Source organism: Cornus florida, unplaced genomic scaffold (genome assembly GCF_030987335.1).
Source record: "Cornus florida cultivar Cherokee Brave unplaced genomic scaffold, ASM3098733v1 CherokeeBrave_3.0.0_Hap2_Chr11, whole genome shotgun sequence".
Lineage (NCBI taxonomy): Eukaryota > Viridiplantae > Streptophyta > Magnoliopsida > Cornales > Cornaceae > Cornus > Cornus florida.
Genome location: NW_026775581.1, coordinates 36,205,251 through 36,232,510, shown reverse-complemented (window position 1 = coordinate 36,232,510; position 27,260 = coordinate 36,205,251). Strand labels below are relative to the sequence as shown.

Genomic DNA, 27,260 nt, shown 5'->3' with positions numbered 1-27,260 from the left:
TCCAAAGGAACAAAGTTGGTGTGTGAGTTTTTTTGTTAATGACAATATATATATATATATATATATATATATATATATATATATAAGAAGATGACCCCAAGTCCAGACCATTTAGCAGACCACATAGAGCAAGGTTCCGAGGTTCGAAACATTAAACTTCCACCAAGAGATTAAAAGTCGAAACATTACACTTCCACCAAGAGATTAAAAGGTTCAAACATTACACTTCCAAGGTCCGTAGGTGCTTCATAGTCAATTTGAACATCTATCTACTTCCTTCCTCTTCTGGTTCGCTTCCCTCTAAGGGGGGTAGCCCTAACACTTCTCTTTGATCTTGTTGGAGTAGCAAGAGCTCCATTCTGCGATTCCATTTTGCTCAACTCTTCATTTGAAAGAGAATGGCATAATGAAGCAGTCGTTTGAGGAGGAGCCAGGCATGTCGGGCCATCACCTTTGTCATGCGGGAGAGTTGAAGCTTTAATTGAAGCCGGTAGCTCACAAGGCACTGAGGAGTAATCACCACTTTCCTGGCGAGGTCTAGGAGGGGCCTCAAACGAATGAGAAGTTCTTGGAAACATTCTAGCACTAGGCTTCTTTTGTAAATTCTTGATGCGAGTACTTCTCCTAGAAATTTCTGTCAAGTCTCGATCCTGAAAAACACCACATTACCAAGGGCAATAAGTAAATGTTAGGTCGTGAGTTTCCAGTTATACAGTAATGCTTAGTTTCCAAATCTTACAGCACGACTATCACCATATGAGAAGTCGTAACTTGCATTCAACAACTCCGTCTTACGTTTTAACAAATATGGGTCAGTTAGACACGTCTACTAATCTAGTAAAAATTCAAAACCTTAAAATGATTTACGTTTTTTTTTTCAGTATTTTAAAATGCACAATCAGGGAGTATTTTCATTTCTGGTGCTTCTTTACTAGCATTGAATTTACCGTGTTTCAAGAAAAACACATTACTCAAATAAATTTAACCTCCTTACCAGGGATAAATAAATTAATTTAGCCCACTTATCAATAGAGAGACTAAATTTCCAGCACTATTTAAAAGTTCATTTTAATAATTCAAAATAAACAACTTCATTGAATGATATTTATTCAAAAACAGGTGATAGATATAGGAATCTAAAACAGAGCAGTGAGGGTTATGCAACAAAAATCACCATATTGCAAATGAAAATGCTTTTGTGAAAAATAAATTCTCATCAGAACCGCATTTTGGAAGACAAATATATTTTCGTTTATTTTTAAAAAAACTGGAACATAACTAAAATTACCATAGTTTCAGGGGGATTAACAGTATCTGGTATAAATCTGCAGCACAGCAGCGGAAAGAGTAACGTGAAATATGAAATATACAACTTATATAGTTAACTAGGTCGAAGAATCACAATTATAACGGGATAGTACTACTTTTTTATCCATAAATTAATTAAATCTTGAAAAAGAACATTTACAGTAATTAAAATCCATATATATGTGATTTAATAAATTTAAACCTCTGTTGCCCTGAAATTTAATTAAACGAAAGTCAACAATATACTTACTAAACAATAATGAATCTCATGAAACATCCTATATTACAGCACAGTCATGGATTTAAGCATATCCTCAAAGGAACCATTAGTCATTCTTTCATTAGGATAAAAATAAAAATAAAAAAACCAGCGTTCATTAAAATGATCTATGGACAAATTATGTAAATAAAAAAATTGGCTATTCATGATGCAAATGCACGGTAAAACTAAATGTTTACTACTAAGTACATGTTCAACTTCCCTCTTTCTTCACTCATCAAAAGGTTAAAATCAAGCATGACTGGGGTCTTATTCTTGCCAAGGGTACTACAAAGTACATGTACATTTCTTCACATCTCCACCCTCCTAAAGGTGAAATCTAATCTAACATGGTTAAAAGCACACCTTAGTACACGGTAGATAGTAAAAGGCAAGGGTCATTAGACGACAATCCAGTCCATTCTTTTTTATCTTGCATGGTTTTGGACACTTATTTTTCATCAACCCATTCCATGAACTAAATTAATCAAGGCATGAGAGCACTCTTTGAAAAACCTGGACAAAATCCAAGTACTTTTCAAAACCTTTCTTTATTTTTTGTGCTTTTGTATTCTTGTCATGAGTCATGACACAATTCACAACTCTAAAAGATAAATATATATATATATATATATATATATATATATATATATAACAAATCACAAGATTCATGTAAATGATAAAAAGGAACATTATTGCAGTTTTTATGGTCCTTTTAGAGTGTATAACACATTTCATATGCATAGTTGAACCCCAAACCTGTAAGGTTGGTCCACTTTAACCAAAATGGGTTTGACTTTAGGTTCCAAATTTTTATTCTTCATTTTTATAAACGACTTGGACTTAGAAGTGGAATAATATCATCATATTCAATAAACCTCATCACTCCTTGTTGAATAAGATCGTGGAATTGGATCAGGTACCTCGGAAGTTGGTTGATTACCTGCAAGCAAATATAACTCCTCAATCCTATGCCCAATTTTATTCTGAAAAAATTAACATTAGAATTCAGTTTTACTTCTCTAGGTAAAGATGACATACTACTAGTGAAAGTATGGAAATTATCTCATTAGCAGCCAACCAGAACAATTTGAGTAATCATTTTGCAAGGCCAACGACTCTGAAGAGAAAAATTAAGCCCAAAAATGGAAAGTGAAATAAAATAACATATTTCAATATAATCACAAACCATATATATTAATGGGCCAATATGGAGCCTTGGTTGCAGCATCCAAGAGTTGCAAGAGTGCTTGATCTGCCTTCATGATGGAAACCGAAAATCCTGCCAAAAACATAAAACTGAGAAAACAATTTTTTTTTTTTCAAACAACACAGCAACTCTTGCAAATTTAGTGAACCTGCCATGTCAAGAGTAGTCATAAATGACCCACTATACACTCTATCAACAGCAAGTTCATGTTCCAACTGCAATCTAGAAACTGCTTTTCCAGCAACAATCATCAGTTCCATTATGGGTGTGGCACCTAATCTGCAATTGAAACAATAAAACGAACAGTGAAGTCCTTTATTCAGGAAAAAAAACTACTGGGTAGACATAAAATGACTAGTTAGGGAGGTAATAAACAATCATCATGGTAAAGAAGTGTTCTTAATTAGACAAATTGATGACGCACTAAAGTTATGTGCAAAATACAATTACACAATTTTGAACAAGTAATCATTACTCAACTACTGTTCTGAAAAACTAATGTTATTCATTCAGCCAGAGATGCTAAGTTTTACATCTTAGTCAAGCACAGTAATATCCATTTGGACTCTGACCTACTTAATTAAACTGAATCATCAAGAACCTAATATTTTTTCCTTGCATTAACAGGCAGATAATTTTCTAAAGTAGTTAACCAAATTACAATAGAGCAGATTTATTATTATTATTATTATTATTATTATTTTTGGGAAGTAATATTTGCAATAGAAAGCGTCCAAACAGGGAACGTGGCCTATGAAACAAAAGAAGAGCCAAATAGGGCCCCTAATATCTCAATATGTCCAAAAAATCCACCAACACTCCCAAAGATTTACAATTTTTCCCGGCAACCCAACAGGAAAGACAGCTAAGAATAGAAATTTTCAGCACCCCAATAGGAGTCTCCTCAATGTCAAAGAATCTCCTATTGCATTCTCTTCATAAGCCCCACCAAAGACACAAGGGTGCCACCCTCCAAAAGTCACCGGCTTGGGAACTCACTATACAACCTCTCCAGGCCTGAATCAAACCCATCGAATTCCGAGGAATAACCCAGTGGACTCCGAACAAAGACAAAAAAACAAACCCCAAGTGTCCCTAGCAACCGGGCAATGTAACAGATTTGATTTAGATCAAAAGTCAAAATTTAAATCAATCCAAAACATTTCATACTATAGAAAGAATGATTGGATTACAAGTTGAAAGAAAATCAGGAAAACATGTTTTAGAGCACCCTAGCATGCTTAAAAATATTCATCTTACTAATGTTTAGGGAATCAGTATGAGATGTAACAAGGTAGGGGTAGTGGTAGTGGTGCTAGCACTGATGGTGGTCATAGTGGTGGCAGGGGCATATATGGCCCCGTAATAAACATTGATGCAGAAAATCATTGAAATACCAACTCCAAGTAATTGCTGCAACGACTACATTAATAGAGAGGTGTGTACACACACACACACACACACACATATATATATTCACCCTTTTGGCAAGTCTTACTCACCTGCTATTGCCTTATTTGCCCCTACGGGTACTTGAAGCCTCAAGCTCCCACATGGGAGGAGGAGGAGATAAAGATGCATATTGTTACATTCAAAATTCCCCTTCACATGTGGTATAGTTCTCAACAAGGCCATCCATAGAATCACAATCCGGAATCATGGAAATCATCATATTTGGCAACTTATAAAGGGATTAAGAACCCTTTTCAGTTCTTGCATTGCTGATGTCAGTATTGGTTGCAATAGCCGTCATCATATTTGGCAACTTATTAAAGGTTGCCTCCCCACAATCCTTTTAGTACTTCTTAGATGCTTTAATTATAAGAACCAAAAGGAAAACTGGATTTAAGAAAGAAAAAAAAACAAAAGAAGAATGATTAAGAAATCAATCAGTATCATCTGTGCTCCCAACTAACTTTTCTCGCCTAATTTTTGCTCACTTTAGTAGAGGTACTTATAGATCAGTAAAAAGCATCGACATTTGAGCAATAAGCAACGCATTAGCCATTGATATTAATCTATATCTTCTCTCTCTACAGACGGATAGTAGTAGAAAATGATAATGCATCTGTTTCCAAGTTATTGGCATAAGCATTTATCTTGTTGAGAATCTTGTTTATTGTAGCAGCACAAAATGCTAAAAATGTTATTCCAAACAAATGTTTAAAAATTGCTACACCATAGTTCATATACAGGATTAAAATTTTCAGCTAATATTTCTTTCATTTTCAAGAAACTCATTCCATTCAACTGAGTTTGCATATATTTCTTCATGTGAATATATATTAAGTCATGTCATGGATTGTCATGATTTGATCAGGTGCATTGTAATTTAGAGTGCAAAAGAATATGAAGAAGGCCAACCTACCCGTTAATCATAAGCACCACTCGACTCCCTCGCGTAATTGGAACATAATTTTTATCCTGAAAAGGATAAGGAGTAAAATTACAAAGAAACTTCTAATAGCAATTCAAATGGAAAGAATGATTTTTATTATGTAAAAATTATCTACAGATATGGTGTAAAGGCTAATGTTGCTTCAAAAACATACAATCTAACAGCAGTGAAGAAGAAATAATCTTTCTATGATGTGAATCCAAGTTCTTAAATGAAATAATTAAACCAAAATGTCTACTGTTCAATAATTCCTTAAATTCCTGTGCAGGAAGACACAGTATCAAGAATTGGATTGGAATGTTGATAGGGATGATTGAGGTACTACTTGCGATATAATGAGTCCCAGGTAGACTGAATTAGGTAGAAAGCCATATATATACAAACATACATACATAGAGAGAGAGAGAGACCATATCAGAAGAAGCCACAAACTACTCGTAGTGGGACTCACAGTTGTGAAAAGTTCAAAGGCACTCGTTTGCCTTGGATTACTCTTAATGATGCAAATAAAGAATGGTGCCTTGAAAAGACTCTTTTTGTTTACTGAAGTCAAAGTTCATCCTTGCTTCTATAAAAGTATTGATCAAGGTTTGGAACTACAAAGTGTTAGCATAGGGAAGTGGTAAAATGTTATTAATGTTATGTGGGGATTCTAAAAGTTATTCTAGGAGACATTAGGAGTTGTTAGAAGTTATATTATATTATATATGGGACGGTCCTCTCTTTGCTGTAACAAATCTTAATCAATACAACTTTCAGATATAATTCGGGTGGAAGGTGTGGAGTTGTGGAGGGAGGAAGAGGTGCGTAATGGAATCGTTTCTTTTTATCAGAAGCTTTACGCCGAGCCGTTAACTTGGAGACCCAAACTTGACGGTCTCCATTTTGAGGCTATTTCTAAGTTGGATAGAGATGGGCTTGAGATTCTTTTTACGGAAGACGAAATTCTAAAGGCTTTATCAAGTTGTAATGGGGACAAAGTTCCGGGGCTTGATGGGTTTACTATGCGTTTCTAATGGAAAGTTGGGCGGTTGTGAGAAACGAGGTGATGGGTACATTTCAGGAGTTTCATTCTACTGGTGCCTTTGAAAAGTCGCTAAATGCCTCATTCATTGCCCTTATCCCTAAGAAGGGAGGCGCTTCTGACATTAAGGATTTCAGAACAATTAGCTTAGTGGGTTGTATTTACAAACTCATGGTTAAGGTGCTTGCTCTAAGGATGAGGGAAGTAATGGATGGGATTACCACGGATTCCCAGAATGCTTTTGTCGGAGGAAGGCAAATTCTAGATTCAGTTCTTATTGCAAGCGAATGTGTGGATTCCAAATTGCGAAGTGGTGTTCTTGGAATTTTATGCAAACTTGATATTGAGATAGCGTATGATCATGTGAATTGAAATTTCCTACTATATTTGTTACAAAGAATGGGGTTTGGAAGTAGATGGAGGATATGGATTGAGACATGTCTTTTGTCCGTCAAGTTCTCAGTTCTTGTGAACGGATCTCCCGCTGGTTTTTTTGGGTGTACTCGGGGTTTAAGACAAGGAGATCCTTTGTCGTCTTTCCTTTTTCTAATTGTTATGGAGGGCTTAAGCAGACTCATGCAAAGGGCAGAGGATCTTGGTCTTATTAAGGGCTTTAGGGTGGGAAGAGATTTAGTCCATCAAGTGGAGATTTCTCATTTACTTTTTGCGGACGATACCCTGGTTTTCTGTGATGCTGATGTGTCTCAATTTAGATATTTGAGGTGCATCCTGGCTTGTTTTCAGGCAGTTTCCAGGCTAAAGGTCAACGTGGCTAAGAGTGTGCTTGTCCCGGTAGGGAATGTTCAGGATATTTCTTCTTTAGCTGCAATCCTTGGGTGTAGGGTGAGTTCTTTTCCCATTCCTTATTTGGGTTTGCCCCTAGGGGTTTCTTCCAGGAGAGTGGAGAGTTGGGATCCTATGATTGACAGGTATGCGAAGAGATTGGCAGGATGGAGGATGCAATACTTGTCTAAGGGGGGTAAAGTTACTCTCTTTAGGATCCTGTGATTGACAGGTATGCGAAGAGATTGGCAGGATGGAAGAAGCAATACTTGTCTAAGGGGGGTAAAGTTACTCTTATAAAGAGCACTTTATCGAGCCTTCCCACATATATTTTTTTTTATCTATGTTCCAAATTCAATCCTCCGTTGCTAATAGGATTGAAAAAATTCAAAGGGATTTCCTTTGGGGCGGAAGGGGAGAAGAGTTTAAGTATCACCTTGTCAGATGGGAGCAAGTTTGCAAGCCTATGAAGTTGGATGGTCTTGGTATCAGAAGATTGGTTCTTTTTAACCAAGCTCCCCTGGGCAAATGGTTGTGGAGATATGGGAGGGAAAGACATTGTCCTTGGCGAAGGTTAGTTTCATGTCAGTTTGGGGAAGAGTTTGGCGGTTGGTCTAACCATCCGGTTTCTCTTGTGGGAGGAATCGGGGTGTGGAAATCCATTTGGAAGGGATGGGATGTCTTCTCTTCTCATACCAGATTCAAAGTTCATGACGACAAATGTGTTCGTTTTTGGGAAGATCTTTGGTGTGATGACCAGCCATTATCTCCTACATTTCCCAGACTATACAATATTGCAGTTGATAGACACGCCTCGGCTTGATAGTAGTGGGATTACGTGGGACGTGCACTTTAGGCGTTCCTTTCAGGATTGGGAGTTAGACGAGGTATGTGTTCTTCTGGATCAGTTGTATCGGTAGGAAGGAGTTGGCAGAGGTAATGACGATCTGACATGGATTCCCTCTTCCCATGGTCATTTAGAAGTGCGATCTTTGTTCTTATGTCTATCTAATTTTGATAGCCTTGACTTTCCGTGGAAGACCATTTGGCGTTCTATGGCTCCAACTAGGGTGGCATTCTTTGTATGGACCGCTGTATGGGGTAAGATACTAACGATTGATAATTTGAGGAAGAGGGGGAATTGTTTTGTTAATTGGTGTTGCCTATGCAAGCAAGATGGTGAGTCAGTTGATCATATCCTCATGCACTGCCCCATGGCGCACGATTGTTGGAATCTTATTCTTGGGTTGTTTGGCATGCGTTAGGTAATGCCACATTCTTCTAAGGATTTGATTCATGCTTGGAGAGGATGTCATGTGAGAAGAGGAGTACCCGATTACTGGAGAATTATCCCACACTGTGTTTGGTGGTGCATCTAGAAGGAGAGAAATAGTAAAATGTTCGAAAGGAAGAAATCGTCTACGGCGACGCTAAAACTTTATATTATTCGCTCTTTTTTCAATTATGTGAAGAGGAGTTCTTGCTCCTTTTCCGATGAGTTAATTATTTTTTTGGATTCTTTAGGGCCTTATCCCCCTGTGCCATATTTGTATAAGGGACGCGTTCCCCTTTTGAATGCCTTTTTATTTATTTCTTACTTATCAAAATATATATATATATAACTTTCAGTTATTTTCAGATTATTAACTTCTCTTAATGCTTTTCCCAGATTTTCCTTAGAAATCTAGGTTCCAATAGAGGTTGGAGTAATTTTATTCTTTCTTACTTCTGTAAGAAGACTTACGTTTATCTGTGTTTGCTTCACTTAATGAAAGTAAAATTGTTGTTAGGTGAAAGTCTTCTATACCCTTAAATGCAAGGTCAATGTCTATTATAATAATGTGGTGAATGTAAAGCAATGCCTGAGCTTACATGTAAGGAGAGGGTTAGTCATCACACATCTCCTGAAGCTTGATGAGACGGCCAATGTGGCGCTATGGTTTCTTGCTTAAGAAATGATCAGGATTAGATAACTGTAATCACAATTACTGCAAGTTAGATGGTATTTAATGAGGTTTGATACTCATTAAATGCAATAAGGCTCTATTTTATAATAACTAAAAACTATGAGCCAATATATCAAATTATATTAAACATATGTTATTCTAGAAGCTGGTGGTGTCTCTTTTAAAACCAGCTTGAGCTAGATAAATGACTTGAGGAGAGGATTCCTCGACTAACCCTAGGTTTCAGCCACTGATCCAATACATCCTATGACACCACAATACTACCCATTTAAGCCACACACCATGCTTTTATAAATAGAAAAAAATTATGTCTTGCTCACACTTCCAGCTGAGGCAATGCAGAAAGTACATCAAGGTACTTTCCAAGTCTTGAACAAGGCATATCCATAGCATGGTCCTTGTGATAGTCTTCGAATCTTCAACAAGGTTTATAAGTAGAGAGGAGGTCCTTGTTGTTAGAACATGTGTTGGTTGGCAAATTTTGGAACAAAATCAGTCTGTAATTTGAACAAAAAGTCTATGTCAGCATGTCTCGTTATGGTGAGGTCTGTGTGTTACGATCAACTTACAAGGAAGTACTTGGGGAAACTTGACACGACACACTAAATCAACTCAAACACAACACGTAATAAGTGGGTTTGGGTTTGGGTTTGGGTTAATCGTGGTGTTCGGTCATATCTTGGCGATCCAAAATTGACATGCAAATCAAATGTGTCATATTCAAGTTTAACCTGCTAACTCGTTTATAACCCAATTAGACCTGTTTAATTCAATGTATTAGGTAGACGTGTTGTGTTTGTGTTTGAAATGACCCTAATAGTATGAAATTTTAATTAAACGTGTCTTGTCGTGTCAAAGTATTGACCCATATATTAAACAAATTACGTGTATCGTGTTGCCTAATTAATGTTGTATCGTGTTCATGTCGACCCAATAACAGGATACCCATGTCATAACATAACACGAATACGACATAGAAACACAAATCGAGACTCGCCCAAAACTCTAAGACATTAGAGCATGCCAAGTCCTTACTAGATTATTTCCACCAACTATGGGACCCTAGGGGATGTTGACCTGGTAGCTAAGGTCTAGGGATAGCTGAAGGATCTTTGTAATGCATCACACGACGAGATTTACTTTTGAGACAAGACTAGAAGTAACTAGGGAAGGCCTCCACACATCTGAACTGTTGAAAAAAAAAAAAAAAAAAAAGGTTGAAGAGAAAAATTAAAACATGAAGAACACAGAATATAACGTGCTTCAGCCACTAGGGCTTTACATCCACGACACACAGAGCCCAAAGGGCTACATCTCTTTCATTACATTCTCTCTTGATTTTGTTTACAATAACCACCTCCATTTATAGGTGAATTGGGAAAGACTTGTAATAAAGGAATTACACAGAAAGTCAAATATAAATATGGCAACAATTTGTTGCCCAAGTATAGAAATATTAACATTCTGTCAATGAGTGATTTAAGGGCTTAAATCACTCCTATAATTATTCTCCAACACCCCCCCTCAAGTTGGTATACGGAGATTTAACTCAAGTGTCCAACTTGAAATTAAATATGAAATTGTCGAGTGTCTGAGATGAGTTGATCCGGATATCCGAGACAAGACGAGTTGATTAGGAGATCCAAGACGAGTTGATTCGAAGATCCAAGACGAGTAGAGTATAGAGTAGGGTATGATAAACCTGTTTTGATACCAAGTTGAAAAGCATAAAATGTAAGTGAAAGGAGAAATTAAACGAGTAGAACACAGATATTACGTGGTTTAACCACTAGGGCTTTACATCCACGTCACACAAAGAGCCCAAAGGGCTACATTTCTTTCATTACATTCTCTCTTGATTTTGTTTACAATAACCACCTCTATTTATAGGTGAATTGGGAAAGAATTGTAATAAAGAAATTACACAGAAAGTCAAATATAAATATGGCAACAACTTGTTTATGACAATGAGACGGCTTGTGTAACAGCATGTGCAAAGGATTGAGGTGGTTGTTATGACTATTGCGGTGGGCGTCTATGTAGTGCATAACAGCGAGATTTGATTTGACCAAGCTTCCCGCAATGGTCACATTGCCCACGTTGTCGTCCAAGAGGAGGGTTGGGTCGGTGCTAAAACTCTTAACTGATTGGAAAGGAGCAGTTCCTAAAGGAGGATTAGGAACACAAATTGTCATAGCAGTGTGGTCACCAAAGCAACACCTATTGGATAAGTCCAACGACTCTCATCTGACAACACTTAAGAGTACGCATCTTCCAGAGTAAGGAATAAAGACAAGCCCAACAAATGACCATGAGCATACTCAAAACTCATCGTTCAACCCAACAAGAAACTAAGACACCCAATTCTTCTCCACAATCTCCACATATAAAATCGCACCCTCTGGATCCTTCAAAGAATGGAAGGAATCATAATATGACATCTCCTCCCAAATAGCAAAAAGCTTAGCGATGTAACCTGAAATTGTCGAGTCACCCCGAGTAATCTAGTGATATCTCGCCCCAGCTGGAAAATCCTTGCATTATTCTGCCTTTGAGAATAAGTGAGTAGTATCAAATCCCAATTTTGCTTAGCGGTCTTCATAAACATATAGACAATGGCTATGTTTGGCTGCATTGATTTAACTAGCCAAGACATAACCATGGCGTTCTCTGTAAACCGTTGTGGATGTCTTCTCTGACTTAACTAGCTCTTTCTCAAAATTAGAAATATAGTGAATCTTACCTTTGCCACCAATGAATATTTGGCAAACTGTGCCCAAATCAAATAGTTGTATCCATCCAACTTCACTCCAAATTTTAAGTGTTGGATTCTCTGATGAGTTGGTATGAAAAATAGCACCACCACCCACAAAACTCAAGCCATAAAAATTAACAGTCGAGGACCCTGAATCTACCATATTATGTCATACGACAACAAACACTCAAAAAGCACCACAAATCTTGTTAACTAATCAAAGTGTCTCCTTAGACCATCCCCAAAAAGTCCAAATACAAACTTTTTTAAGATCGCTGCCCGCTTACATGTAGTAGGAAAACCTCCTCCTCAATATCCAGAAGAGGTAGACTCACAAGATTTTACCCAAGCCCTTCTAGGGTTGGAGACCAACTATACCAACTTACACAATCCTATAAGAGTAAAAAAGAACTTGTAAAACTCAAAAATACCTGCTTTTGATCACAAATCAACAACTCACAAACAGTGTTGTTAAAGAAGCGCCTAGGCGCAAGCTCGAGGCGCAGGTCTAGTGCCTATTGTCATCCCAGGCTCACTATGTTTACTAGGCGCGTGCCTCGGTTGCACGTCGTCTTAGTTGTCAACCGCCCCACTGATTTTTTTTTTTTTTTAAACTATGATTATTCTATTTCTTTAGCCAAAAAAGGTACTTTTGGCAACTAAGGATAATCCCAAGCGTATGAGAGAAGAAACTTCTGTTCAAAAGAATAAACAAATAAGAAAGCCCAAGAGTTAAAGTGTCAACTAAACAGAGAAAGAGTGAAACCGTGAAACGAACAACAAAGCCCTAGTTGCAGAGATGAACAACGAAGCCACGTTAGTTCTTTCTTCTTCTTCTCTCTGTTTTCCTCTACTTCTCTCTCCTCTGTTTTCCTCTACTTCTCTCTCCTCTCTTCTTCTATACTCCTCTCTTATCTTTGTTATCTCTCACTTCATCTAGTTCTCCTCTCTGAGTTTTTCTTTTTGGGGCTTTGTTTTTCTCTTTTTTTTCTTTGACACTTTCTATATCTTCTCGTTTACTTCTCTCTCTTCATCTACTTCTTCTGTCTTCACTTCTTTTTTTTTTTTTGCTCTATTTTTGTTTCTTTTATTTTCTTGTTAATAGATTTTTCTTTTTCTTTTTTGTTAACAGATTTATTTCTTTTTGTGCTCTGTTTTGCCATTCAAAAAAAACAAATTCTGTTTTGCCTTTCAAGAAAACAAATTTGTGCTCTATTTTATGGTTGTTGGATGCTTGTTTAGTTGATGGATTTATTTTTTTATATTTGATATTAATTTTTAGAATATTAATATGACTTATGAGATATGAATGTTTTTATGGTAGTTTAAATTTTCAATTGTGAGCCTCACTTCACTCAGCCGTGCGCCTCGTGCCTAGGCTCCAAAGGACCTCTAGCGCCTTAATGCGCCTTGGGCCTTTAATAACACTGCTCATAAAAACCCACGTGCAGACGTCACAGGGTGTCGCAAATAGCCTAAGGTGCCTATCGCATAAGCCGCAAGGCTGCTGGAGGTTGTGGAAAGGTGTTGGCTCTAATACCAAGAAGAAACACAAGATAACAGGAATGGAAGATAAATATGAGAAGAAATATAAAAAGGAAAGAATTGTGTATAGGCTTGAATGAGATTAATCACTCATTCACAGCTCTAATATTTATAGATAAAAAGAGCACACGCTCATACTACAAGAAAGGAAATTAAATTAAATCTAAATCAAATCCAATCATATTCTATAGCATAATCAAATCTCTGCTAATATGACAAGTCATTTCATAAATCGTGGCTATCATATCTGCCAACACCCCCCTTCAAGTTGGTGCGTGGATGTCTAAGACGCCTAACTTGGACAATGCATCTTTAAACACAGTCTCGCTAACACCTTTCTTCAGAATCTACAAGTTGCAGAGTGCAAATCTGACTAGCAATGATTTTCTCTCAAATGAAGTGTCGATCAACAAATCAAAAATGTCTCCTAAGACAATAAACAATCAACAATGTCTTCTCAGACCATAAACAACCAATCATGTCTCCTCAAACCGTAAACAACCAACAATGTCTCCTTATACCATTTCCCTTCATATAAGTGTTTAAAACATGTAGATGGAAGAATCAACAATGTCTCCTCAGACTATTGCCCTTCATACATATGTTTAAAAAATGTAGATGAAATAATCAACAATGTCTCCTCAGACCATAAAAAATAAACAACTATGCCTCTTCAGACTATTTTTGAATGGGTGGTGCCAAACTCGCAACGCCCTCATTGAGGCTAGACCACCCTGCCTACCCGACACCTCCCGGATGGGCGATGTCACCTTAGTTTGTTGGTCCTAGGGTCCAAATCTTTGCCCTATTAATGTCAAAACAATGTACTTTAAGGTTGTTGCTATAGCTTGTTTCACCATTGTTGTTGTGCAAATTATCTTGTATCATCATTCAGGGACATTTTAGTCTTCTACCATCTTGTGGCACACTTTCATAAAGATCTAGGATGGTACATTGCAGCTTACATGCAGCTTACAGCCATTTTTCTGTTATTCTTGAGGTACAACATATGAAAATTGGCTACAGGGATATTCAGGGGTACTTTGGTCTTTTCTCAGTTGAATTAGACCTTATTACATTTGTCCAGCATGCTGCATTGCATTGAACGGCCTTTAATTAAGCAGCATTGCCCTTAATACAGTCTCAGCAACTGTTTCATGCTGATAATGACAAGTGGCCTGTCTAAGGGCAATTTGGTCTTTTTGTTCAGAGCTCAAATGTGTGACACGTTGTAGTGGTTCTAGTGTGAGAGTGTATACACTGAGATTGCATTTCTTCAGCTCCAAGTTTGGATAAGAATGCTTACACAGAAATAAATGTGAGCTGGTATATTGCTGGTACACTAGAAGACAAATGTTGAGGTGGCAAGAGGGTACCATGGTCCATTCAGGTGAGGGAATGTCAGAATATTCCTCTGCCAATCATTGGCTGCAACTGCCAAGTGTACATCCTAATTGTAGTAGGACTTGGATCAAGAGAACTGTTATATATATGCTGCTATAGTGCAGCAGTCTAATTTGAGTCACTTTTGTAAACCCTAATTCTATACTACATTGTGTGTCTCGAGAGCTATTGATGAACCATCCTTGCTGAGATTATATGTGATGATTTGAGCCAGATCTCTACTCAGAAGGATGCTTGGTGAGGCCACAATGTTGATCTGAAGGTTGTTATCCATTACAGGTTCATTTGCTGGTGCAGAAGCTGGTTTGGGGGCTGCCACTTTGTTTGAGCCTGTTGTGGTGCTGAGACAGGTACAATTTGGTATTTTACATTTGCTGGACACTTGTTCTTGAGCTTACTATTGCTGCAAATGGATTTTGTATCTCAGACCTTGTATATGAGCTATTCCATTTTGAGTAGATCTTGCTATCCCATGCTTGATCTATATGCTAGCAAGTTTATTTTGGTGAATCAAGGCTGTTGAAATTGATATTTGAGCTGTGGTGTGACTATCTTTGGTTTTGACCTACCAAAACCCTAATTCTTCATTTATCTAGTGTTGTCAAGGCCTTATTACTGCTGTGTTGTAATTCACATGCCATACTCATCTTGTTTATCATATGAGCATGTATGTATTCTAGTGTTGTCAAGGCCTTATTACTGCTGTGTTGTAATTCACATGCCATACTCATCTTGTTTATCATATGAGCATGTATGTATTAAAGATTTAAGGCTGTGGAACTGATCTCAGAATTTGGGGGATATGAATTTCCAATTATACCCTCCAAACCTTAACTGCTGCAGAATTAGTTCTATTGGGTGTTGTTTGGTGTTTTGAGCTACACAGCCACTCTTATCCTTTGTGTATGCTTGAACATTGTTATTGTGCATACTTCTTATTGTATTTGGTGAGCTGTGAGAGCTTGCAGGGTCCAAGCAAGGTTGCTTAGGACAAAGGGAGTGCTTGTGAGCACATTGTTGAGCTAGTGAGTCTGTAGAGGCTGCGAAAGCCGGGGTTTCAACTTATACATGGGTGTGTGCAGAGTGTGAGACATCTGAGTGTGTAACTACTTGCATACTACTACTGGAGCTTTATTGGCCGAGGCCAAGAATCAAGGTATTTCCCTATTGAGAGGGTTTTCCTTGTAAATGCCTGTGTTTTCTTGGCTACTTGACAAAGTGTTCAAACCAACTGCATTGTACTAATTCAAATTGACCAAGTCAAAAGAAAGAAGTTTATAACTGAACCAATTCACCGCCCCCCCCCCCCCCCCCCCCCCCCCGGGCGGGTTCATCATGGTCCATTCCCGAATGGGTGGTGCCAAACTTGCAATGCCCTCATTGCAGTCGGACCGCCCTGGCTTTGATACGAAGAAGAAATATAAAAAGGAGAGAATTGCGTATAGGCTTGAATGAGATTAATCACTCATTCACAACTCTAGTATTTATAGATAAATAGAGTACATGCTCATATTATAAGAAAGAAAATTAAATCAAATCTAAATCAAATCACATCATATTCTATAGCATAATCAAATATCTGCTAATATGGCAAGTCATTCCATAAATCATGGATATCATATCTGCTAAAAATATGTAAGGCTTGAATGAGGTAAATCACTCATTCACCGCTCTGGTATTTATATACTAAATGAGCACACGTTAATATTAAAAGAAAGAAAACTAAATAAAATCAGTGCAGATTTTATGGCTAGACATATGCGTAAATAAAGTCAAATTCTATGATTCTAGGCTATCATATCTCGGCTAACATGGTAAGTCACAGCCCATGATTCTATGCTATCATATCTCAGCTAACAAAATTATAATTAAAATATCAAACACTAAATTAGGTAGGCAAGTGTGATAAGTGCATCAACATTCCTTCCAACCAAGAGATTAGAGTCACTTGTAAAAAAGAAGTCAATAATATTAATGCAACTTTTGGAAAGCCCAAAAAGAATCAAAAAAGATGGTGGTGAGGATGCCAATATGGTACCAATAGATAACATGATCATGAAACTAAAAATTATTTCACAAAATATTTTCTTATTTTTATATATGTATATACTATTTTCTATCAATTGTCGAAAATGTCAATGTATTTTATGGTTCATGAAGGATACTAACTATTGATATCACTGTTTGACAACTATACTATAGAGAACTTAAAAGGTTGAAACAAGTTTAGAAAATCGAAAAGGAAGGCCCAGCCCCAGGATCCAATGATGACCCCATAACCATCAAAATTTTCCAAAAGAATCTTTCATTTTAATTATAAAGCTCCAAGTTCCTAAGAATTTAATTAGCTCCTTCAGATACACAAAAGAAGGCATGTAGGAGCTACTAAGACAAACAAGAATCAAGCGAGATCCAATGAAATTAAGATGAGAAATAGATATATCTATCCACTGAGACATACCCGTGATAATATATGCTTAAGAACACAAGAAATCACCATATCCACAGGCGTAAGGTCAGCCACAGCAATACCTTGTTCCCCATGCTGAAAGAAGTACGTCTTAGAAAATTTAATACACAAAATTGAAATAAAAATGAAGGACTTGATGAATAAATAGATGCATTAACCCATTGTTACTAAAAAGAGAAAAATAATGAACAGTAACCTGTTAGAAAGCAATGTCATCCAGATATGAGAAGCTACTAAATAAAGCACGCAGCGTTAAGGGTAATCAATATAACATATCAAATTTGAGGGATAATATGAAATTCACGATATAATTATACAAATGAAAATTACTTAGAAGGTAATTAATTCAAATTGTGCTTATGACTTACAAAAATAGAAATTAGGTAGCATATAAGGTTCTACATACAATTCCTATACCAAGCTCCATCTTTCCGGGGATGAGACGGTCTGACAAGACCTGGCCTGGCAGTGTGCAACCAGACAATGCAACACCCATTGTTCCAACCATTTCAGATGCATGTTTTGCTACTGTAGCAACATCATCGAGAGAGAGGCCAGAGGCAGCGGCAGCTCCAGCAACCTGTACTTCAAGAAGCAAAAAAGACCATCAGAAACCTATAATTCATAAAACATGTACAATAGAATCCATCATTAGTTTCTTCACATAATAAACAAATTTATGTAATAATCACACAACACATCTCATTCCATCAGCTAGTGTTAGCTTAACCCATATCTAACACGATTACCCAACCAGGACTACAAGCTGCTCAGGTCAGCAAATCAACTCTTTCGAACATTGTGTATTTAACTGCATGAGATTGATAATCAGATTTTCCAAACAAGTGCTACTTTTCTTTTTCTAATTTTCCTGATAACGTCTTGTAAATACAGATGACAGAACCATTCAATGCAAAGGCTAGCACCTTAGCCCATTCATTGGCCCCCTTTCACGACTTGCTCAGTGCCATGATCACCTGTTTAGTAGCTACTCAAAATTTCAAAAAGGCGAGTATCTAGTTGCTACTTTTCTTTACGTGACTTGCTCCAGTCACGAAATGACTTCTTCTTCTTATTCTTCTTTTTCTTTTCTTTTTTTCTTTTTTTTTGTGTTAACTATTATTCTTCTACTAACCTAATGCAAATGCTACCTGGCGATGTTGTGAAAATGTGTTAATGCTATATAGGGTTATTTACTTGACGGGTTACATTCTATTTCATACTTGGAACATGTGCTTATATCCCGCTTTTACTTGCATTTTATGGAGATGCAACAAATGGCGGGAATAGACTGGGATGCTCGGATAACTTTAATGTTGGGGGAAACTATCAAATTTTCTACAAAGAAAAAGATACCATCTTTTGTAGAGTTTTAAGAGTATAAAAACAATAATCTATTGACCGAATTGATTTGATAGACATGAATGTGATAGAATGGAAATATGTTGAGTGGTCAGTGGTTTAAGACGCAACCCAAGAACCACAGATACGGACACGGGACAAGGGTACAACACGATACAAACACGGTGATACACCAAATCTCAAAAAAATAGGATACTGATATAGCATGGATCAAAAAATAACAACATAACATGTATTAATATATATATATATATATATTTGCTTATTATCCATATAACCATGAATGAAATCACTAATTTGGAACATAGACTTAGATGTTTGTTATTTTTTGTTTTTTTAAATTTTAATAATTAACCCATATATATATATATTTTGATAAGTTAGCCCATGATATATTTTAAATTATATTTAATCCCATTTTTCTAAATAAAAAAAATACAAAACCAATCCGCCACATCCTAAAAATGTCCAACACGTATCCTTGACATGTCTTAGCCGTGTCCAACCAGAAAATAATATATTTAAATTTCATGATACTTCTAGAATCTAGACGTATCCAACACATGTCCGAGCCGTGTCCGTGTATCCGAAAAGCATTTAAGTATCTGATACCGCCACAGCACCCATAGTGAAGTATCCGTGCTTCCTAGGCCCTAACTTTCTATCTGGCATGTATTTTTATTTATTTATTTATTTCCTATTTTTCTTTAGTAAAATACACACTCTCTCTCTCTGAAAATTTTTCATTTATTACTTGAATTCATTATTATTACAATGTCTTTTTCATGGCATTTCAAAAATTACTAGTAAAGTATTCATCAGACAATACCAAGGATTTCAAATAGGATTATTTTTGTTGATTTCTTGCCATCGAACTTGCATTTCTTTTTTCCTTTTTGGTGTTGTAAAGGTTCCTTTCCAAATGATCAATAAGCAATCAAATACGATGCCAAAGAAATAAATAAATAAATAAAATGACCCTTATCTTTACATACTCTAAAATAAAGAGCAAAGTGATGACCATAATAAACTCATAAACCAGAAATTTGGATAAGATCAACACTTGTGAAGACCAAGAGGATGTGAACTTGTGAAGGTAGGAGAAGGGAAAACTAGGAAAGGACGAATTAGACAAAGGTAAGTAAACCAAGAGGATGTGCACTTGTGGAGCTGCATGTGCATGCACATGTATGTATTAACTTGCATTAATTTACGCATGCGCGAGAGAGAGAGAGAGAGAGAGAGAGAGAGAGATCAAACCTTATGAACAAGAATAATCCCAGCCAAACCTCTTCGTCCAGCTCTGACCCGTGGTGGTGGAAAAGCACAATCATCTCCTACAATTACCAACTACAAGGTGCAAAGATCGATTTGCATACAATAATTTGACATCAATTTATGAACACTGATTATTGATCTTTTTTCTGTAGTAGGATGATTTGGAAGAGATGTTTTACATAAGTACATACCTCAACGTTGTAACCTTCAGATTTTGCTTTCTCAGTGGCCAAGCCAAAGTTTAACCGATCACCAGAGTAATTCTGTCAAAATCCAGATCAGACCATTATAAATCAGGAAATGTTGGTTGAACTGTTGAATTTGTTTTTCAGACATTCTTTGTTCAGATTGATTATACTTGCAATGAAAATTAACAAATCACTTCTTCTTTTGCCAACCCTATTTTCCCTAAACCAGAAATCAGGGTATAAAAAAATTCCTTCCTGAGCACTTACCTATCAGAATAAAATTTCATTCATCCATTTATATCTTTACAAAAGGTCATCAAAGCTTATGTATTTTCTAAAATTTCCATTGGTATCTCTTCACATCAAAAGCTTATTCCCAAGCTGTCCTCCTACTTGTTGCTTTAATCCTCTGTCTTCCTTTGCTCCACTCAAGCGTCGTCGTCCTATTCTTTCATCTTACTGATCATCCATCTAAGCATACTCTACCTTATATACCTTTCCTGAGATATCAGAATGGAATTGATCTCGATAAAAGGCTGAAATCCCCATACGGCTTGAATCGTTTTGATCAGTATCATATCCCAAGGTTGTGATTGTCTGACTACGCAAAGACCAGAACTAGACCTGGGGGGTGAATAGGTCATCCAAATCTAGTTAACAATTTTTCAACAAAAATTTAAAATCTAAACCAGCTCTTAATGATTTTGAAATTTCAACTAACAATTCAACATGTTTGATGATATGAATGCATGTATGTGAGCACTAATTTGGTGACTGCACAATTTTGAGAGTTGCAATTACCTTTCTGCCCTTGTTGTAGCTTTTAATTTGCCGTTTCTACCCTTGGACAGAAACTCAACCAACTCTGGAAACTAAACTTTTATAAACAAAAATCAAAATTCGATAAAGATTACCAACAGGCCTGTGGCCTAGCGGTACAAGGCTCCTACTTCCCAAAGGGAGGTCAAGGGTTCGAACCTCAGTGGAGGCAGTGTGTGTGAGTCCCAACTAGGAAAAAAAAATCGATACAGATTTTCGTCTTGTATGAAATTAGCCAACGTAAGCTCTATTTAGCTAGCATTCTCTCCCTTTGGCAAATTCGATACAGATTCCCATCTTGTATGAAATTAGCCAACGTAAGTTCTATTTATCTAGCATTCATTTCATGATGGAACATAAAAAATTGAACTAAGAATTTGAAAATAGGAACTAAAAATAAAAAGACTCGATTATTTGATCTTTATGATGGCTTGATATTACCTTTAAGTTGATATAAGCTACAAAACACAAAAGACACTATACCCTTGCATTATATCGATGTTAAATGAAATATACCAAATCAAATGAAAAGAAGGAAAAAAGCATCTCTTGCACATGCAACAACAATTCATCACGATGAGGCGTCTCTTCCTCAGGTTGTTGATCATCAAAAGCCTTCCCAATCCAGTAGTCCAAGCAAAGAAAGCCACCTTGAGAGGTGCTTTAGTGCGCCAAATAGCCTTCCAAAGAAAGGAAAGGCCCTGCGGCTCCCTTCCAAAGCCACCGGTCATCTCCCTCCCCCTCCACCTGCTGACCATACAATAAGGCCAATAACTCCACAACTTCCTCCACCTCCAATCCTGCACATGGCACTCCAGCTAAATGTCCCAACACAACCTCCCATTATCAAGGTTAAATGAGTCGGCAACAGAGATCTTTTTATTCACTGCTACTTGATAGAGCCTCGGGAATGTGCATGCTAACAATCTATCCCCACACCGGATATCCTCCCCAAAGTGAATAGACCTCCCACTCCTCATCCTAAACCAATGCCTTGGAAAACACATTCCAACCTTTCCGAATGAATCTTCAGACCCAACTACAGCTGAGACCTCCTTCGAACACCATCCACCCCTACCCTCTCCCACCTTGCACTGGATAAACATTCTCCAAATCCTACCCCTCAACATCCCATACCGCCAAAGCGTCTTCCCCAACAAGTCTTTGTTGAATAACTCAATGCTCCTAATTCCCAAGCCCCCAAACTGGGTCGGACTGCAAAACTTCTCCCAATTCACTAAGTGGTATTTCATCTCATCACCCATCCCACACCATAGAAAGTTCCTCTGGAGCCTCTCAATCCTCTTTCACAATGGAAGAGGGAATCTTAAAGATGGATAAATAATAGGTTGGAAGGCTCGAAAGAGTACTCTTCATAAGAGTTAGGCAGCTCCCTTTTGAGAGGTATTGCTTCTTCCACCCTACTAGCCTCCTCTCGAATAGCTCCACGACTAGATCCCAAAAAGCCACCCTCCTCGAAGGAATCCCAGGAGGAAGGCCCAAGTAAGTCAATGAAAAGGTTCCTACACCGCAGCTTAGAATACCAGCTAAGGAAGAAATCCCTTTACCTCCCCCACCAGGACAATCTTGCTCTTCCCAAGGTTAAACTTCAGCCCAAACACTGCTTGGAAGCAAATCAACATGGACCTTGGGTAACCCAACTGGTTCTCTGATGCCTCGCAGAAAACAATCGTACTGTTAGCGAACAATAAGTGTGATACCATCAGCTAATTAATAAGATCCCTGCCAACTTGAAAACCTCTAACATATGCCACCGATAGCCAAAAATCACTCCATAAGGAAATTTTTTTACCATTCCCCGCCGTAAATTTGATATATCCTTTAACAATCCTCCTGATCTTCAGCAATTTCTTCCATGTCCAAGAACAATTTAGAGGGGATTTAAGTTCCCAAAAATTTCTGTTTTTAATTAAATAAACTCGAGCCCAATCAACCCATGAAGATTTAACTTTAGGATCTACCAAATTCCAAATATGCCTGGCCATTGCTGCTTTATTCCATGCTTCTACATCTTTTATGCCCAACCTTCCTTCCTTCTTAGGAAGACATATTTGATTCCAAGCTATTTTATTACCTCCATGCTCTAAACTCGGACTCTTCCATAAAAAAATTCTGAGGATATCATTCACTTTCTTTATAATCTGCTTTGGAATGATGAAAATTTCCACTTAGAGGGTTGATATCAAAATGGAGCTGTCACTAGGATTTTTTGCCTACAAGGTCCCCACTTCTATTGGCCCATTTTTTTCTTGGAGTAGTTGCCCACTTGGGTTATTCTCGCTATGAAGTCATTGATCTCTTAACTTTCTCCTAAAAAATCACCCCACTAGTCAACTAAGTAGCTGGCCCCTGGAATTTCCAGTTCACTTAGGCCACTACTTCCACAAGTGACAAGCACTAACCTACGGGGTTTTTTCTTTACAAGATCACCGCTCCTCAACTCTTTCTCAGAAAGAAGGTCACCCACCATCGATATCAAGATCACCACTCTCCTTAATTCAATCACACATGCCAAAATCGTTAATAATTCATTCAAACTCCAAAATCATCAGTATTCATTAGAATCCCAGTACTTTTCTAAATTTATTAACCACATGATCACCACTGTATGCTATAATCATAAACACAACAACTGCCGCATGCAAATACTCCTTCAGTTTCACAGGCACGTCTTGCAGCCAATTAACCATATTATTATAAATTGCATGCACTAATCGCATAGCAATTTAATCAAATTTCAATATTATGAATTATGGCACGCTCATCCTTACTACAAATTAGCCCTATCCTTTCTTTCATGACTTGCCAAATAACACAATGAGAAACATAGTTAGAGATTATAGGCAGAAAGATTATTAACACCTACTCTCTTCGTCCGATTTCCTTTCTTGGTTTCCTTTCCTCACTTTCTCTTTAAATGGTCAACACTACCTCTGTACTACATGTTTTTCCTTTCGGAAACATTTCCACCCTTTTCTTATAAACTCCACCCAATTCCCTCTTTTTTCTTCCCTTTCCCTCTCTTTTCTTCCTTTCTCTCTTCTCGTTTCTCTCCTTTTTATCCTTTCCTTTATTTCTTTTTCCTCCCTTTTCCTTCTTTTTGCACTTTTCTCTCCTATACCGCCCCTCTTTACAGGGTCGTGGCATGGTTGGGTCGCCTGATGGTGACACATGGCCATGCTACCTACCTTCTTATTTATTTGCCAGCTATGTAGTTCATTTGAATGAACCTCAGTGATTGTTCGAACAAATTGCCGAGTTTCAGTTTCCCTTAACATTGATTTTTCATCCTTACCCTTCAGTATAGTTTATTCCTAGGTTGGGGTGGTTACATCTTACATATGATGTCAAGTAATTATGTACTAATGAAAGTGCTCTTATTTATTTTCCCTCCTCCTACACAATCTAAACAAGCAAACTTCACTCAATTATTCAACAAATTGTCAGAACAGTTTAGAAGTTGCAATACCTTGACAATGAGAAGGCAACCCATAGGACCAGTCACAGCTCGTATGCCCTAAAATTGGATTAAATTAATTTGGTCATGTAAAGGTAGAACGAGTGAGAAATTAACAAGGTGATGCAGAAAAAGGTGTATTTTTAGTTTATAGATCTAGAAATTTCATATGGCCCAATATATCTAGCAAGCCGTAGAAAGAAATCATACAGCGAGAATCGAATCAACAGACGGAGAGGCAAAAACATCTCCACAGATAGCAGCTGTTAGCATCCCTTCTCCTACAAATCCTGCATAAGCGGGTTCGTGCCCACTTCCACCTCCTGTACCATGAAATTATCAACATTCCAGAGCTAGATTAAATTGCATTGGATGATTCAAGATCAAGGAAACTGTCATCAAACTCAGTCTAGGATTCTTTGTGTGTCACAGTCATATAAAAATCCATAGAAGATAAAATTTCAGCAATCACTAAATTCAATGTCCTATAATCAACTGAAATGCTTCTAAAAGAAAGTGACATAGCAAAAACATAATGCATAAAAGGAATATGCTCTCATCTAGTGAAAAAGGTATGGCATTAGAGACCTTTTGGTTTGGTATACATCATTAGAAAGATATTTTAAAATAAAAGTACAATAAGCATTAAACAATACTATTTCAAGTAACCTAAGAGGCTAATATAGTCACATTTCCATGAACTACGTAGTTCCAAATCCAGAACAGCATTCCAATGACAATTTTGAGCCAGCCATTTCCACACCGCTGAAGCATAAGGACACCACCAGAACAGATGGTCTCGAGAATCCATAACAGAAAAACGATTATGACAAATTGCAGGACTAATAAAACCTCTTTTCCTAAGATTGAAGAAAGATGGGAAAGAGTTGTTCATGACTAGAGCAGATTGTAAAGCCACCACTCTAGGTCTACTTGAATTCCACACCAGTGTGCTCCAAGGAACTGGATTACCCTTTTCCCTACACACATTCCGCATGGCTTTGAAAGGGATTCGACCATACTTCCATTGAATCTAATCATTCACATCAGGTACAGTCATCTGATGAAATAATTCCCTTACCTCTTCAGGCCATGCACCAAGTAGTTTATCAAATCTAGTAACCATACAAAATGAATAAAAATGGGACACAACCAGTACCACTAACCATAATGGGCACAAAGAATTTAACAAAATGGAGATCTCATGACTTTTAAACATGTAAATCTGTAAATGCAATTTCAGTGCTAAAACAGAAATAAAAATTAATTGAATAATTTTTTACAGGGTCTCAAACCTGATATTACAGCAACTTTGTCGTATGTTGCATTTGAAACATCAGCACGCAGCACAACCTTAACCTATATTTTCATAGTAAAGAATCTGTCACCATCAAATTATAGAACATACGTACATATGGTGATATTCCATCTTAAATAGACAAAAAAGTGAAAAAATGACTACCTCTGGAAAACCATCTAAATATTGCAAGCAAGGAAAAGTTTGAACGAGACCCTCAATGAATTCGGTCACCACATCTGTATCCATAGTAATAACAACATTCAGCTATATAATGCCGTAAAGACCTTACATTAACACTTTGATTGATTAACCAGAAACATATTAAGTGGGATTTGTTCTTAATCAGGAAACAAAGTGTTCCGGTAAGTAATACTCTATAGGGTAAAGTGCAGAAAGCACCCCTATAGTATGCTTATAGTGCGTATCACACTCCTCATGTGTGGAAAACACCCCTAAAGTATCAATTTGTGCAAATAATTCCCTAACACATTTAAGATAGACTTTGTCCAAATTACCCTTATGAAGACAATTTACACTTTATTTTAAAAAAATGCATTTTGTAAAATAATAAAGAAGGACAACATCCCTAAGGTATGGTAAAGTGCGGACAACACCCCTAAGGTGGGGGTGATTGAACACCCATTTGTTCTTTTTTTTTTTTTTTCAACAAAGATTGAACACCCATTTGTTGCTATGTAATGAATTGTGTATATATATATTTATGAAAATTTAAGGAGCTGAGAGCAGTGATGGTTTTTTTTTTTTTTTCTTCAGTAAAGATTGAACACCCATTTGTTGCTAGGTAAAGAATTATATATATATATATATATATATATATATATACATTTAATTTTTTAAACTTTAGAATTTGCAATAAATTTATATATAATTCTTTTCCTAGCAACAAATGGGTGTTCAATCTTTACTGAAGAAAAAGTATATATTTGAGAGGTGCTTCCGCTCAGTGCTCACTGTTTGAACAGCAAAAGAATTAATAGCACACTCTTTAAAATAGGGGGTGAAAGTGATATGCGAAGTATAAGCTTTCGGCACTTTACCCTACTATATACAGCTACAAAGGGCATACTACTTGTTAACAAGAACCCAAAACACAGTAACAATTTGTTGCTATCGATAAAAATGCAACAATTGAGTAATGAATACAGAACCCAAAAAAAAAAAAAAAAGAGTAATAATTTGTTGCTGTGGATACAAATGCGAGTGTTATGCAAAACAAATTGCAGCCACATCTCTTCCTGAATATTCTGGCCAATTATACAAAACGTAGCCTCTGTTTGAGCATGCATTAGTGTGGATTGTTGTAGCAAAACAAAATTACTAAACAAAAAGAGAGACATAATTGACTCAACGTCGCATCAAATTTCAGTCATAGGCAACAAAAATCAAATATGAGAGAATCCGATACTGCAACTGCAAGAAGAGAGGGAGCGTTTACCATTAGGGTCGTTGATGAGTTTCTTCCCTCGCAAATCCATGTTCATCAACACGGCGAGTGGAAGCTAATCGAGAGGGACAGTTAACCTTGTTAATACGACAGTAAAGAGAACTTTGTTCGGAACAGCCATGAGATAATTGTTTGAAGACAACATTTTAGTATCAGCTAAAAAACGAAAAAAGAATGAAAAGGGTTTAAGAGTTGGGGCTAGGTTTGGTGCGTGAGAGTCCGGCCGTTTGGAAGGTGTTGTGTTTTG

General features: G+C 37.0%; 1 protein-coding gene across 6 annotated transcripts; it reads right to left on the bottom strand.

Annotated features, from left to right (window-relative positions):
- Window positions 1-126: 126 nt before the first annotated feature.
- Window positions 127-27,260, bottom strand: LOC132283255 (putative 3,4-dihydroxy-2-butanone kinase). 6 transcript variants are annotated; one of them, XM_059785181.1, is made up of 14 exons: window positions 27,005-27,260; window positions 25,711-25,784; window positions 25,544-25,607; window positions 24,459-24,571; window positions 24,261-24,308; window positions 19,955-20,026; window positions 19,746-19,835; window positions 17,530-17,703; window positions 17,115-17,198; window positions 5,146-5,201; window positions 2,926-3,056; window positions 2,757-2,849; window positions 2,446-2,510; window positions 127-650 (listed from the first exon to the last, which is right to left on the bottom strand). In XM_059785181.1, the coding sequence occupies exons 1-14, from the start codon at window positions 27,048-27,050 to the stop codon at window positions 270-272; spliced, it is 1,491 nt and encodes a 496-aa protein (XP_059641164.1). In that variant the 5' UTR covers window positions 27,051-27,260; the 3' UTR covers window positions 127-269. The 6 variants fall into 6 exon arrangements, 3 of the variants coding, with proteins under 3 accessions (XP_059641164.1, XP_059641165.1, XP_059641166.1); XM_059785182.1 differs by having other exon boundaries at window positions 2,491-2,510; XR_009471981.1 differs by having other exon boundaries at window positions 548-650; window positions 2,491-2,510; window positions 2,930-3,056.